This window comes from Plecotus auritus (assembly GCF_963455305.1).
Source record: "Plecotus auritus genome assembly, chromosome: X".
Taxonomy (NCBI): domain Eukaryota; kingdom Metazoa; phylum Chordata; class Mammalia; order Chiroptera; family Vespertilionidae; genus Plecotus; species Plecotus auritus.
Window position 1 is genome coordinate 58,339,716 of NC_137784.1, and position 16,307 is coordinate 58,356,022.

The following is a 16,307-nucleotide window of genomic DNA, read 5'->3' on the forward strand; positions in this document are numbered from 1 at the left end:
TCTATTTGTGTTACTATTTATTTTTATGGGTGTGAGTAAATATCTATGAGACTAAGAAAAAAGGACATTTGAAATGCATGTATGTGCATAATTCTATTCTCAATCTAGGATAGAATAGCCACCCAAACCCTTGTACCCTTTTCATCCAGAATTCTCTTTAGTTCTGACATTATTTTTCAGAGTTAAACAAAGGTGAGAGTTGGAAGAAAGGGTAGAAATGGTTAATAATCAATGGTTTGGGAAAATCCACACAGTAATTGGAAAACCTGTTTTAAATTTACAGTTGATGGGAATTTAACCCTTGGATTTATTGGATTTAGTCTATGCTCATGTATTGTCCATAAATAAGTGGTTATTATCCCTGGCTGTATTTTAGAATAACCTGGGTAGTTTATTTAAAATATGCATGTCGCTAGGCCTCCACTTTAAGAGATTTATCTAAATTGTTCTAGGGTGAGCTGCAGTAAGGATATTTCTTAAAAAGCTTCCAAAGTGATTCCGTTGTACAGCCAGAGGTTAGAAATACTCATGTCGACTAGCGACAAATATAGTTCACTGCCTATTTTTGTAAGTACTAGTTAATGCCTACTGGAATATAACCATGCTCATTCATTTATGTATTATCTCTGCCTGCTTTTGTTCATTAATGGCAGAACTGAGTAGTTGAGTAGACACCACATGTGACCCACATTGCTGAAAATATTTACTATCTAGCCCTTTACAGAGATGGGTTTGTGAGCCCTGGTCTGAATTAACGTTTAAGTCAGGTTTGAGAAAAAAATTAAAATTTTACAATTCCCAGAGAATGTGTTTCTTTTTTGAAGATGTTTCCTATTGCCATAATGTTTTTGAGACATTACAAAGTTATTATCACATGCAAAATATTTGGGGTTATATAAAAATTATTTAACAGAGCATTAAAATTTTAGAATGAACAATTCAATTTTCCCCCTTCCTCTATTAAATTCTTTCTACTTGGGGCACTTAAGGAAAAATGTCAACTTTGCAGAATGATTAGTCGACTAGAAGACATCATATTTCTTCTAATAGTATTAAAAAAATTGGTCAAATTGTACTAAGTGTGGAATTGGGTTTTATTCTACTGATATTAATTTCTAGTAAAACAAAATAGAGAGTTCAATGTGGGAAAAAGGAGACATGTAATACTCTATGTAATACTTTAAACAATAAAGAATTAAAAAATAAAATAAACAAACTACTGAGATCAATGTAGCAAAACATTAGAGTAGGATATAGGATTTGGGTGGGGGAAAGAATAATATTACAGGTAATTTTTAACAGTTCTCTAAATTTTCCAAATTCATACAATGGTTATATATTATTTATGTAAGTCATAAAAATATTGATCTGTACTTCCTGGGCTAGAGCAAATACCCCAACAATTTTTTTCTGGTGGGCCTAAGCACCTCTCATTGATGGCTTGAAAGAATAACAAATGCCTGCTATTATGGATGATAAAACAATTAAACTTCCCTATTGTCAAGAATTGCAACCCAGAACATGTTGGTGCCCTTAATCTCAATATCCTATACTAGAGGCCCAATGCACGAAGATTTGTGCAAGAATGGGCCTTCCTTCCCCTGGCTGCCAGCACCGCCTTCACTCTGGCTGGAGCCGCCTTTTTGCTCTGGCCCAGAGCCGCCTTTCTGCCTTCCCACACTGCCCAGAGGCCCGGAGCGGCTGGAGTGGTGCGGAACACCTGCGTCGTCACCATGGTGATGGCGCAAGCTTCCCGCCCTGCCCCCAGCAGCTCAGCACCTGTGTATGCAAATTAACCCACCATCTTTGTTGGGTTAATTTGCATACTCACTCCTGATTGGCTGGTGGGCGTCACGAAGGTATGGTCAATTAGCATGTTACTCTTTTATTAGTATAGATAATAAAAGGGTAATATGCAAGTCAACCGAATAGTGGAACAACTGGTCGCTATGATGCACACTGACCACCAGGGGACAGACACTCCCACAGAGGGAGCACCATTCAGCCACAAGTTGGGCTGACAGCTGGTGAGTGCAGCGGCTCGCCTCCATATCAGTGCTAAGGATGTCTGACTTTGGCCGTCAATCAGACATCCCCTGAGGGCTCCCCGTACTGCAAAAGGGTGCAGGCTGGGCTGAGGGACCCCACCCCCCACAGTGCACGAATCTCATGCACCGGGCCTCTAGTTCTGATCTATAGAAAACTAGAGCTCAGTTGCCTATGTCTGAGAGACATCACTTGAGAAAATGGCTGGTATAGAGAGAATTTTACCCACTTTGGAAAAGAATTCACATGCAACTTACAACTGACAGCAGAGTATCTTAACATTAAGATTCCTATTAGCCCAGAATATTGTTTTCTTGGCCATTCAAAAGGAAAAAGCACCCTGTGTTTAAACAATTTTATAAAGGATGCTTCTTCATTGAGGGGAAGGGCCTTAAAAGTTGGCTTAAAGGAATCTGTTGACTGGTGACTTTGCCAGGGAAGGGGGAGGGGGGTAGGCATAGCTCTGAAACAGTGGTCATAAGTATAAAAATCAACAAATAAACAGTCTTTACTTATGTCCAGTTGGTAAGGACTGACAATTTGTCAGTCACCCTCAAACAAATATCACTATCATTTAAAAAAAATGAAGTAAAATGGTATATACCTGCCACCAAACATTCTTCTCAATGAGAATAAATATGCTGGAGACTGCAAAAGACATTTACTTAGAAAAAGGATATACATTTTAGCACAGGCACAACAGTATTTTCCACTGTAACAGAACAGACTGTACCCACTTCCCCTGAATCAGCAAGTTTCAAGTTTCCACTTCAAAAATATTCAGTACAATACAGGAAAGAGTTTTGAAATGTAACTTTAGGAAGGTGAAAAAAAAGGGGAGAGAAAGGCAAAATACAGTTCTATTATTCCTGTGGGCTAGGCTACATGTTTCTTTCAATTCCCCCTATCCTACATACACACCACACAGCTCCAGATCTCTTTATATTTTTATTTTGCATACCTGCTCCAGTTCATAGGCCTTTGCCTTATCTTCATCCCGATCTGCATTCTTCCGATAGGCCAGGCCCAAACCCCACACAGCCAAGATGCTGTACACATTATCCCGGACCCAGGCATCTTTCTGATCGTAGCTGGCTGGAAGCAAGCCAGTCACTGGATTCTACAAAGCCAAGAAAAAGAGGACAGGCAGGTATCCATAGGCTGTTAATATTAGGAAACAATATCAAATGGCATACTTAAGGACTTTGATCTAATTTCTACTTCCCTACTCCTGAGTATTATACCCCCCTTTCTTCTGACCAAGTACAAGCAAATGTTATCTTGAATAAGGGGGAAGAGCTGTTTGAAAACTTAAAAGTCTGAAATGTGGGTAAAAGAAAGCCAGTGTTTTAACTTTCCAGTTAGAATGAGCTACCAAACAATAAACCAGCATTAAAGAAGTATTAAAAATATAATTAACAGTATATACAAAGTACCTCAGATCTTCACAATAGTCTAGTCTTAAAATGACTAAATTTTCCCCTGCTTTCTTTGGCAGGAGGGGAAGGACAGTGACACACACACACACACACACACACACACACACACACACACACGTTCACCAAAGGTCTCCATCCAAGCTATCACGCTGCACACATCTTCAGTGATTACAGGCAACACTTAAACTTACCTGATGGCACAGGATGGTCTGATGCACCAGCCTAGCGTAGCCGTCCAGCCGAACCCCCGAGTTACTCCGGCTCCTCATCGTGCCAGGTCTCCAATCCCCTCAGTGAAACCGCCCTGGGTGCTGGCTGCCGGGTGCCGGGTGCCGGGTGCCGCAGGGGCCTTCGGTCCTCCAAGGAAGGAGGCTCCAAAGCAGCTGCACCCTCCCTGTGGGAAGCCCGAGTACCAGGCTCCTGCAGAGCCGTCCCAACGCTCAGGCCTGGGCCAGCTGTCTGGACCACGGCGGTCTCTGGAGCCCACCACACGCCCGCCCCCGCAGCCTCCTGCAGTCTGGGGCCCTAGTGCTTCCCTCTCCCAACCTTACGCCAGTCTGGCCTCCGCAGGAGACTGCTCTGGCCGGGGCTCCTGGGGTTCTGGCAGCTGCGAGCTGTTTCCCCTGAGCTTGCGCGCCTGCCCCGCCCGCGTGCGTTCCCTGCACGTACGCACGCCCGACCCGCAGCAGAGGATGTGTCACGGTAAGCAATGTGCTTTCAGAGGTTTATTTTCGATAGTTTGAATGAGTATTTCAGTTTTCCCCACTGCTGTGTAGTCAGAATGTTGAGGCGGCTGTTTCTTTTTGTTTTGTGGGGTGTGTTTTTTTTCTGCTAAACTATTTTCAGGAGCCCACGGTGACTTCAAACCTAAGAAGAAAGGCGCACGTTTGCATTCAAGGCCTAAAGAATTGGAATTTCCAGAATGGTAATTTCCGGGTCTTTAATGTATTTTATACTTTTGACTAAAAGCATAGATTAAATTCCTCACTCCGACCCAAACCAAACACGGAAGAACTCCCTCGGGTACTTTATTTTCCTAGAAACTGGCGAATCTGTGGGCCTGGGAAGGCGGGCACAGCGGTGAGCTTTGAGGAAGCCAGTAACTGCGGGAACCTGGGCTGGGTTGGGGTGGGGAGCGGTGCCTCAGGATGACCTTGGATGAAAAAGGTTTTATTACTGATTTGGAAGGCTCCCTCGTGTACACGTAAGTCACACGGGTCAGGCATCAGACTCGGGTGAAAATAAAGGGGGCGGGCAGAGTCTCAGCCTCGCCACCGCTGCTGCCCAGAGACTGCTGAGACCCCGTCTGTCCGTCTGCCGCCACCCCCTCCGGCCACAGAACATCCAGTTATGGATAAAAATGAGCTGGTGCAGAAGGCCAAACTGGCCGGGCAGGCTGAGCGATATGATGATGACATGGCAGCCAGCATGAAGTCTGTAACTGAGCAAGGAGCTGAATTATCCAATGAGGGGAGGAGTCTTCTCTCAGTTGCTTATTAAAATGTTGTAGGAGCCCGTAGGACATCTTGGAGGGTCATCTCAAGTATTGAGAAAAAGACAGAAGGTGCTGAGGAAAAACAGCAGATGGCTCGAGAATACAGAGAAAAAATTGAGACAGAGCTAAGAGATATCTGCAATGATGTACTGTCTCTCTTGGAAAAATTCTTGATCCCCAATGCTTCACAAGTAACTACTGTTACTTGGCTGAGGTTGCTGCTGGGGATGACAAGAAAGGGATTGTGGACCAGTAACAACAAGCATACCAAAAAGCTTTTGAAATCAGCAAAAAGGAAATGCAACCAACACATCCTATCAGATTGGGTCTGTCCCTTAAGTTCTCTGTGTTCTATTATGAGATTCTGAACTCCCCGTTGAAAGCCTGCTCTCTTGCAAAGACAGCTTTTGATGAAACCATTGCTGAACTTGATACATTAAGTGAAGAATTATACAAAGACAGCACACTAATAATGCAGTTACTGAGAGACAACTTGACATTGTGGACATCGGATACCCAAGGAGATGAAGCTGAAGCAGGAGAAGGAGGAGAAAATTAACCGGCCTTCTAACTTTTTGTCTGCCTCATTCTAAAATTTACACAGTAGACCATTTGTCATCCATGCTGTCCCACAAATAGTTTTTTGTTTATGATTTATGACAGGTTTATGTTACTTCTATTTGAATTTCTATATTTCCCATGTGGTTTTTATGTTTAATATTAGGGGAGTAGAGCCAGTTAACATTTAGGGAGTTACGTTTTCATCTTGAGGTGGCCAATATGGGGATGTGGAACTTTTATACGAGTTATAAATATTTGGTATAGTACTTTTGGTACATTGTGGCTTCACAGGGCCAGTGTTAAAATTGCTTCCATGTCTAAGCAAAAAAACTGCCTACATATTGGTTTGTCCTGGTGGGGAATAAAAGAGATAATTGGTTCCAGTCACAGATGTAGTTGTTGTGGGTACTTTAAGTTTTGGAGCACTTATAATGCTGTGTTAGAAGTGGATATCCCATGGGTAGTCCATGTTGAATCATGTGTGTATCTGTGGAATACTCAGTCTCAGTGCGCACACCTTCGACTACAGCTGCAGAGTGTTCCTTTAGTTGTGACCCAATTCACTCTGGATAAGGGCAGAAACCGTTCACATTCCATTATTTGTAAAGTTACCTGCTGTTTGCTTTCATTATTTTTGCTACACTCATTTTAATTGTATTTAAATGTTTTAGGCAACCTAAGGACAAATGTACAAGTAAAGATGCAGTAAAATGAATTGCTTGGTATCCATTACTTCATGTATATCAAGCATAGCAGTAAAACAAAAAACCCATGTATTTAACTTTTTTAGGTTTTTTTTTTTTTTGCTTTTGTGATTTTTTTTGATACTTGCCTAACATGCATGTGCTGTAAAAACAGTTAACAGGCAAATAACTTGAGATGATGACTAGCTTTGTTTAATGTCTTATGAAATTTTCATGAACAATCTAAGCATAATTGTTAAGAACACATGTATTAATTAAGTCCATGTAAGTGGAATAAAAGTTTTATGAATGGACTTTTCAACTACTTCTCTACAGCTTTTCATGTAAACTAATCTTTTGGTTCTGAAATTTCTCTAAAGGAAATTGTACATTTTTGGAAATTTATTCCTTATTCCCTCTTGGTAGCTAATGGGCTTTTACCACGTTTAAATACAAAGTTTATCATAACAAAATACTACTAACAGAACTACTGTTCCCAACCACGTCCCATCCTCCCCATCCTCCCAGCCCCCAAACTCCCTGAAAAAAGGGGTGTTGTGTTTGTTTGTTTGTTTGTTTTTAGAGGTGTGGGGATTGATTGGAGATAATAATATGTTCCATTTAAAATTTTAGTATATGGCATTTTCTAACTTGGAAGCCACTATGTTTTTGGCCCATCATGACATTGGGTAGCATTAACTGTAAGTTTTGTGCTTCCCAATTGCTTTTGTTTTTAAGAATTTCTTGATACTCTTATAACCTGCCTTCAACTTTGATCCTTTATTCTTTCCATTTGTCAGGTGCACACAGGATTATCTTTTTCAGCCTTCTGTCACCAACCATTATTACTTGGTGGCCATGTACTTGGGAAAAAGGCTGAATGTTCTTTCTGGCTCCACTCAATGTCTAAGGATACCCTGCTTCCTTTGCTTGCATCCCATAAACTATTTCCCTCATCATATTTACTGCAGCAAATGTCTCCTTGTTTTATCTCCCTGTGAAACTCTACCTATCCGGAATGGTCTGACATTGGCTGCCTTTCAAATCTTTCTTCCTCTCTTCTTTAAATAATGGGACTAAGTTATACCCAAAGCTCGCCCTACATACCTTGCAAAAACACCAAATAAAAATACCATTTTAAAAGAGGTGTATTTTTTCTTTTAGAATGTAAGCTCCCCAAGAGCAGAGACAATGTTTTCTTGTATGTTCTACTGTGCCTAGTACACTGTAAATGCTCAATAAATATTGGTGATGGGGAAAAAAATAAAGGGGGAAAAGGGAGGCTAGAAAAGAAGCCTGCAAATAATGCTCACTCCTCACCGGCTGCCAGTTGTCACACACCCCTGGTTTTTGCTACCTCTGTTTACTGCCCCCAACCCCCACCTCTTGAGCTCAGCTCATTCCAAGACCCTGCAGGCCTTTCAAGGCTTGGTTTAAGTACCACCTGCTCTCAAAATCGCAGGGTTAAGAGAATTAGATCTTTCAGTTCCCAACTCTAATAATCTGTGATTCTAAGCCTTCCCTAGCCACCTCACCCAGGCCACAGTGATTTTGCATTTGTTTACATTTTTATTTCTCTAAATTTAGTCTCTCCTTCTAAGCTTACTCAGTCCCAACCCCCACTCTCACCGGCTCCCAAATTAGCATAAAGGCAGCCACTCCAGAGGTGACTAGCAAATATTTGGTAATGATGATAGTTATACACAGTAATAAACAGAATTCTCACGCAAATACTTTCCATTGCAGTCATTAGCTACGCAAATGTTGTGACTGGCACATAACAAGCCACTTCAAGGCCCAGGTGCACAGGGGGTGAACAAGTCTTTCCTAGGAAAGCTAGTTCATTTTGGATGAAAGAACACTTCCCCAACCCTGCTCTGCTCCTAACTCCCTGATATCTTCCCCTTAGCCTGTAGCCTCAAAAACCCTTTCTCTATCCTTGTCCACTTCAAGCTACTGCCCTCTCTTTTTCTTTACCTCACCATCATGGGATGGGTGGGAGAGATCAACCAAAGAACTTGTATGCATATATGCATAACCTATGGACATAGACAATAGGGTGGTGGGGGTCTGGGGCAGGGGGCAGGGGCTGGCTAGAAGGGGTCAGTGGGGAAAAAGGGGGACATATGTAATACTTTCAACAATAAAGTTAAAAATGGTTTATTGCGTCGAAACCGGTTTGGCTCAGTGGATAGAGCGTCAGCCTGCGGACTGAAGGGTCCCAGGTTTGAGTCCGGTCAAGGGCATGTACCTTGGTTGCGGGCACATCCCCAGTAGGGGGTGTGCAGGAGGCAGCTGATCGGTGTTTCTCTCTCATCAATGTTTCTAGCTCTCTATCCCTCTCCCTTCCTCTCTGTAAAAAATCAATAAAATATATATATTTTTAAAAACATGGTTTATTGCATTGAATTTAGAAATAAAATTTAAATTTAAAAAATAAAAGTGTTTTTTAAAATATTAAAGTATATATTTGGTCACTAAAAAAAACTTGGAAAGTATAGAAAAGTAAAGCAAAATCATAATTCCTTCACACACACATATGTGATAGATCCTCCCTTCCCCCAACTGGTGGACGGAGTATGACGTAACCTGCACCTGCGGCCTGGACATTCCTGAGTACCTAACCAGGCACCTTATATGGACTATACATTGAACCACCAATCAGTACCTGCCAAATACCCTAAGCCAGTGGTCGGCAAACTCATTAGTCAACAGAGCCAAATATCAAAGGTACAACGATTGAAATTTCTTTTGAGAGCTGAAAACCTACTTCTGCGCATGGGCCATGAAGTTTCAATCGCACTGTACGTGCGTGCCCACATGTGGTATTTTGTGGAAGAGCCACACTCAAGGAGCCAAAGAGCCGCATGTGGCTCGCAAGCTGCAGTTTGCCAACCACTGCCCTAAGCCCTTGATTCCTAAGTACCTAAGTGCCTAATCATGTGCCTTATATGAAGCCACCAATCAGCACGTGCCGAGTACCCTAAGCCTGATCCCTTCCCATTCCTCCCCTCAAAAGGCGTGTTCACCTCTGCACGTGTTGCTGTTCTCCCCTTGCGAGACAGCCCAGCAGGGTCCTTCTCCTCTAATAAAGCCTGTAGTCCTGGTTTTTCAGCCTCTGTCTGATCTTTCATTTGGTACCAAAGTCTGGGAGAGGTGCATGCGAGCGTGGACAATCCTCAAACCTAGCCCCGAGCTTCTGACTCCTGCTCTGGCTCTGCTCGGTGGTATGGTTCTGAATTGATTGACCCTCTCCGGACACCTCTCAAACGCTGCCATTCCAGGACACGTGGGGATCTTGTCACTTCCTTCTCACTGGTAGGCTTCAGGGACTTTCCCAACCCCCCCCCCCCCGCCTCATTGTTCCCTTGACCTGGAAGGGCCTCAGAGTTTTCCGTCTACTCAGCTACATGTTCTACGTTCTACAAAAGCCCAGGTACCTGGCTGGGAAACTCTGCTCTACTCCATGGGAAAGGTCTCGGGGTGACGACCTTGGAACCTTTTCTAGTCTCTCTCTCTCTACAGGTTGGCTGAGGGAAAAGGAGGACGCTTCTTGTTTCTTCCCCAACTTCCTGGTGGCCCTTCCCTCTGGTCATGGGGACCTCTCAGTCCAAACCCCCTCGAAACACACCCTTAGGGTGTCTCCTTGCCAATCTCTCAACACTTGGTCTTTCTGGCTACATCAAACCAAAGAAGATCATTTTTTTCTGTAACTCTACCTGGCTACAATATAAACTCGACAATGGCTCTCAGTGGCCCAAAAACAGCACTTTCAATTCCAATATCCTCCAAGACCTAGATAATTTTTGCCACCGGACAGGGAGGCCTCAGAGATCCCTACTTACAGGCTTCCCCCCACCACCCACCCGCCTGCTCTCACCCCTCGCTTTACTCCTCATGTTCCACCCATCAGATCCTCCTCGCAAAGTCCTCTTCACCCTCTCAGACTGGTCCTCAGCCCCTTTCTCTGTCTTCTGACTCTTTTGACCCAGCCGATCATTCCTCTCCACCTCTCCCACTCCCGCCGCTCCTTACAACCCTGCCGCAGAATCTGCACCCCACGCTCTACCTCTGAGAACTCTAACTGCCCGCCTTCCCCTGTGCGCTCTCCACTGAATCTATGGCCCCCGTGACCGCCAGCAACTGAATTCACAGGTGGCTGGCCAGTTCCCCTTGCGTGAGGTCGCATGGGCGGAGGGCATCATCAGAGTAGCCATTTCCTTCTCACTCTCTGATCTTTCTCAAATCGAAAAATGCCTCAGCTCTTTCTCTTCCAACCCTCTTAACCAGCAGCTGCCTTCTCCCCAGTCCCTGAGAGCCCAAATCCTGAGAAGGTGAGCTCCAAAACAGCCTTTCCAATCTAACACTCATTCTTAGGCCACCCAAAGACTGCCTTCCTCAACAGCCTCTTCTATTCCTGCATCCATTCTACCCCTGAGGGAGGCAGCAGGAACTGAGGGCATAGTCTGAGTCCATGTCCCATTCTCTATGTCCAGCCTCACAGATTGAGAGGCATCTCAGGTTTCTTTTTCCACTGACCTGACCACCTTTACTCCCCCGACATACGCTGCAACTTCAAAAAAATAGATACAGGTCCACAAACCCCTCAAAAAGACCTCATTAACCTGACCTTTAAGGTCTTTAATAATAGAGACGAGGAGACCCAAATCCAAAATCAAAAGCAAGATCAGGCCAAGGCTGAGGCCCAGAAGGAGGCCTTCCAGCTCCTAGCCACCGCTCTCATGAACCCCAAACGAAGTGCTGGTCCTCCAACTGCGGGTTAGTCAGGGGCTAAGCCTCCTCCGGGCCCATGCTTCAAATGCAACAAGGAAAGACACTGAGCCAAGTCCTACTCAAACCCGAGACCCCCACCTGGGCCCTGACAAAGGTGCAGAAGGGAAGGCCACTTAGAAATCAGACTGTAGTCTGGCCCCTCCGGTTCAGGCCTCAGCTAGTCCAGCATGGCTGCCCTCTAGATCCAGTTTGGAGCTCCCAGACCCTCTGTGACTGGCCACCAAAGAAGCTGCCCAGGCCCTGACAGGGCCCCACAGACTTCCATCACCAGGACAGAGCCTCGGGTAAGGACTGGTGGCAGGTAAGCTGATCTCCTTTTTAATTGACAATAGGGCCACTTATTCTGCCCTCTCCAAATTCGCTGGGACCCTTGTCCACTCCTCAGTCTCTATTATGGGGGTTGACGGATTAGTCTCACAGCCATTAGCCATCTCACCTCTACACTGCATCTTACTAAATACCCCCATTCACTCTTTTCTCATTCTACCTTGGTGCCCGGCCAGGGATAGCATGCATCCTCTCATAAAACCCAGTTGTCCCAAACCACAGTCACCTACCTCAGTTTCACTCTCTCACCCCACAAGGCTGAGCCATTCCTTGGACTGTAAATGCCTTATCTCCTTATCTCCTCTAAGACTGTCCCCTCCTCTGAGCAAGAAATTTTCTCCTTTCTCAGGGTCACTGGGTATTCTCGCCTCCAGGTTCACAACTTTAGTCTTCTTGCAAAGCTTCTCTATGACATGACATGGTGAAAGGACCACCTCACTGAGCCTTTAGATTCCAAGGCCTCATTCTCACCCCTTTAATGCTCTGAAAACTGCTCTGACCTCAGCACCTTCTCACCCCAGCCCCCTCACCCACTCCACCCTTCCCAAAGAACTACTTCCTTGATCATTATCTCTAGGACAAATGCTGCAGTTTAAAATCATGGGAACAGGCTGCAGGCCTGCTCCCTCCTCCCCCTGCCTTTTTTCCAGCCTCATCTTCCACTGCTCCTTTCCCTCCCACTTTCATTGCAATACAACCTCAATCACTCATCTGTCACCCCTTATTGGTTGTGCCATGGCGACTACCCTCTCAGCTTGGAGTGCGGAACTAGAAAAAGGAATCTCATACCCTTTAGACCACCTCTTCTTACACCTTTTAGCTTGTCTCCAGGATCAGGGATTTTTCTTCCTCTGTGGGGAAAACACATACATCTGTCTCCCCATCAGCTGGACAGGAACCTGTACTCTCATCTATCTCTCACCCAATGTAGATGCAGCCCCCAATAATTAGTCTTTACCTGTCCCCATAACCCATCATATCTGACACAAAAGAGGAGTCCAGATAATCCCTCTCCTCATAACCCTCGGCATCACAGCAGGGGTTGGAACTGCCATAGGGAGCTTAACCACTGCTCTACCTATTTTGAAACCCTGTCTCAGGACCAACAAGAAACATGTGGATGCCCAGCAAGGGGCAAAACTGGGAAAACAAGAACCTCACCCACAGGGTAACCTATTCTCCCCTTTCATATTACTAGTGAGGCAACTGAGACCCCTACTCTTCTCCCCTCTAAAAATAACATCTAGGTCTCAGTTGTATTTCAGCTCCAGGCCCAGAAGAGCAGCAAAACCAGACAAGTGATGCTGTGGCAGCCTTAGGACCAGCTTTTACCTCCCAAGTGACTCAACAGGATTGCTCTCGAGACTTCACCAACCAGTCTCTTGGGGAAATCATGCTGCTGCAGCCTTTGTCCAGCACAGAAAACACTACCTGTTTACTCCTTAGCAGTGGTAGACCTACAGAACTAGCACACTTTAGATCACTTGACAGCAGAAAAAGGGGGTACCTGTGTCATTCTTGGGGAAGAATGCTGCTACTTTGTAAATGAATCAGGAATTGCCAAAGATCACATTAAATCCCTCCAGGACAGGATTGACCAAAGACGACATAACCAGCTAGAAGGAGGGTATGCCATCTTTGGCTCACTTACCCCATGGCTCCTCCCACTATTAGGCCCACTGGTATTTGTTCTTTTAATCTTGCTCTTTGGCCCCTGTCTCATGCGCTGTTTCACTAGTTTTTTGCAGAACAGAATGCAGGCATTCACCAACCAGAAGGTGGGAAAGATTTATCTGGCCTTGAATTCAGAACCTAGAGACACCTATGTCACCAGAATCCTTGAGACCCCGGGTAGATGCCCCTGACATCCCCTCTCAGCAGGAAGTAGATACAGAAGACGGACCTTCATCCCCTGACCTTGCCCGGACTCTCAATTTTTTAAAATATTACCAAAAGCCTGGAATGATAGATCCTCCCTTCCCCCAACTGGTGGGCAGAGTATGACATAACCTGCACCTGCGGCCTGGACATTTCTGAGTATCTAACCAGGCACTTTATATGGACTATACATTGAATCACCAATCAGCACCTGCCAAGTACCCTAAGCCCTTGATTCCTAAGTACCTAAGTGCCTAATCATGTGCGTTATATGAAGCCACCAGTCAGCGTGTGCCAAGTACCCTAAGCCCGATCCCTTCCCATTCCTCCCCTCAAAAGGCATGTTTACCTCTGCACGTGTTGCTCTTCCCTTGTGAGACAGCCCGGCAGGGTCCTTCTCCTCTAATAAAGCCTGTAGTCCTGGTTTTTCGCCCTCTGTCTGATCTTTCAATATGTTAATATTTTAGTTTATTATTTCTAATCATTTTATTCCTCTGCACAGACTGCCCCCCCCCCAAGTTATTTAGAAATATGAGTAGATAGGAATGCCAGAGGTAAGTTGTCACAAAGAAAGGTAACTGGCTGACTATCAAGAGGCCTTGCTGGATGGCTTTACCTTGGTGTTTTCAACATTAGTCCAGGCTGGGCCTTCAGTCATGCAGTATCAGAAACTCAATCTCCTGTGGGGCCGGTGTGGCTCAATGGTTGAGTGTCAACCTCTGAACCAGGAGGTCACCTTTTGATTCCCAGTCAGGGCACATGCCCAGGTTGCAGGCTCAATCCCCAGTATGGGGTGTACAGGAGGCAGCTGATCAATGATTCTCTCTCATCATTGATGTTTCTATCTCTCCCTCTCCCTCTTTGAAATCAATAAAAATACATGTTTTTTAAAAGAAACTTAATCTCCTTAGGGTCCCAGAACTAATCAAACTCAGGAGGCTGACTCATGCTGATTACTACACAAGAGAATGATATGTGAATAATGAGAAATCGAATTGTGGCAGTTACACTGTACATACTACCCGTGTTTCCCCAAAAATAAAACATCCTCCGAAAATAAGACCTACTTACAGGTTTCCTTCTGAGTGAAATATAAGGCATCCCTTGAAAATAAGGACCCCAGGCTCTGTCTCAGAATGAATACTAATTTACCGTAAACTGGTCGCTAGGGCCGCCCTGACTGGCATCTAGCAACCAGTGACATTACGTGGAGTCCTGACGTCACTGCTGTGTGGAGGCGGAGCGGAGGTCGGAGTGAGCGGTGAGTGCGGGGTGGGAGAGAGGAGGAGACTTTCGCAGATGCGTGTAGAAGAACAGGAGGATTAGAGCGGATGGGACGCGGCGAAGGTGGTGAGTGCTGGTCTGTCTCTGGTGACACTACCTGATGCTCACGGCCGCCTTCATGATGACTGAAGGTTCTCAGTCAGTGGCAGACCCTGCTCCAGCCCAGATCCAGGCCCCAGCAAGCCCAGGGACAGTCCCCGGGCAGGCCCCAGGGGGTAAATGTCTGATAAAGGGGTAGGGGGGATGTCTGGTGAAGGTGTTCAGTGGCACAGGGGTGGGGGGAGGGGGATCACTTAAAATGACACAGGAGGATCAGAGGGGGCAATCAAAATGACACAGGAGGATCAAAAGGGGTTACTAAAATGGTAATCCCCCCTCTGATTCTCCTGTGCTATTTTGATTCCCCCTTCTCATCCCCCCTGTGTCATTTTGAGTGATCCCCCTCCCCCCACCTTGATACCCCAATTCCTTTTTTTTTTACCCCTAGAAATGAGCGCAAAAAGAAAAAGCTACTCCATGGAGTACAAGAAAGGAATCGTGGAAGACTCTTGGGGCCAAAATCTTACTGCTTTCTGCAAAGAGAAGATGTTGAGTATCTGATTGGTCCAAAAATGGCGAGCAGAGTATGGTAACCTCATTGAACAAGTGGACAAGGGAAATGCTAAAAAGCGCAAGTGTGGATCAGGTCGGCAACCATTATTTTCCGAGCTGGAAGACCTGATCTGTGAATGGGTTGTTGACAGGAGAGCAAAGGCTTTGGTTGTGAATAGGGCTCAGATTCAAGAATTTGCCCTTGCAATGGCACCACAGTTTGACATAGTCCCTGAAGACTTCAAAGCATCACAACACTGGCTGGATAATTTCCTTCAGCGAAGTGAACTGTCTTTAAGAAGATCTATAACATTGTTTAGGTTGGAAGATACTCAAGTTATTAAGCGAGCACTTGCATTCAAGTCCTTTATTGATGATGCTGACTTCTCTAAATACAATCTTTCCAACATGATTGCTATGGATGAAACTGCAGTGTTTATGGGCCAATCATCTCAAACAACAATTGAACAGCGGGGTGCCTCCTTAGCATACATTCCCTCCACTGCTTACGAAAGTGCACGTGTTTCCTGTATTTGGGCAATTCGTCTGGATGGCACTAAAATCCCACCTTTAATCATTTCTAAGGGCGAGAAGGAAAAGATTGAACGTGTTTTGGGTGTTTTTATTCTTGAAACTGAAAAAGCCTGGGCCACACAAGCAGTTATAAGGAAGTGGGTCGATTTAATGCTGCCGCTTGTTATGCGAGGGAGCCAAAGAGGTCTGCTAGTCTGGGATGCAGCCAGCACTCACCGCACTAAAGACATGAAGACATTTCTTCATGAAAGAAAAATAGATCAGATAATGATTCCCGCAGGAATGACGGCCTATCTCCAGACTCTTGATATTGCAATAAACAAGCCATTCAAAGACAATTTGCGCATGGAAATTAATGACTACATTGAAAATAGAATGGAGAGAAATCAGCGTGGAAACTTTGTGAAACCTAAACTGCAAGAAGTTGTGACTTGGGTGAAGAATTCATGGGAGAAAATCACTGATAGTTGCATTGCAAATGCACTGCGAGCAGGCTACCTTGACAAGAAGTACTCATTTAAAGACAGTGCTATTGCTAAACATGAGAGATTTGGTCCACTGATTCTGAAAGAAATGGAGTCACAAGAAATTCACCAGGAAATTCAGGAATTGGATTGTTATGATGATGTTCCAGAAGATGATGACATGATTGTCATTGAATAAATGAGTAAATTC

General features: G+C 44.9%; 1 protein-coding gene and 1 pseudogene across 9 annotated transcripts in view; one reads left to right on the forward strand and one right to left on the reverse strand.

Annotated features, from left to right (window-relative positions):
- Window positions 1-16,307, reverse strand: part of PHKA1 (phosphorylase kinase regulatory subunit alpha 1) — a 349,029-nt gene that overhangs the window by 313,892 nt on the left and 18,830 nt on the right. For 3 of the 8 annotated variants that reach the window (XM_080653244.1, XM_080653247.1, XM_080653248.1), the window contains exons 1-2: window positions 3,677-4,139; window positions 3,008-3,166 (exon numbers count right to left, since the gene is read on the reverse strand). In XM_080653244.1, the coding sequence (XP_080509370.1) occupies window positions 3,008-3,166; window positions 3,677-3,754 (237 nt within the window). In that variant the 5' untranslated portion in view covers window positions 3,755-4,139. Of the gene's footprint in view, window positions 1-3,007; window positions 3,167-3,676; window positions 4,145-16,307 lie in introns of those variants that run through there. The other 5 variants (XM_080653242.1, XM_080653243.1, XM_080653241.1 and 2 more) reach the window with 4 other exon arrangements.
- On the forward strand, window positions 4,727-5,687 carry LOC308240358 (14-3-3 protein zeta/delta-like; annotated as a pseudogene). The gene has a single exon. The product of its transcript is annotated as a 14-3-3 protein zeta/delta-like (transcript).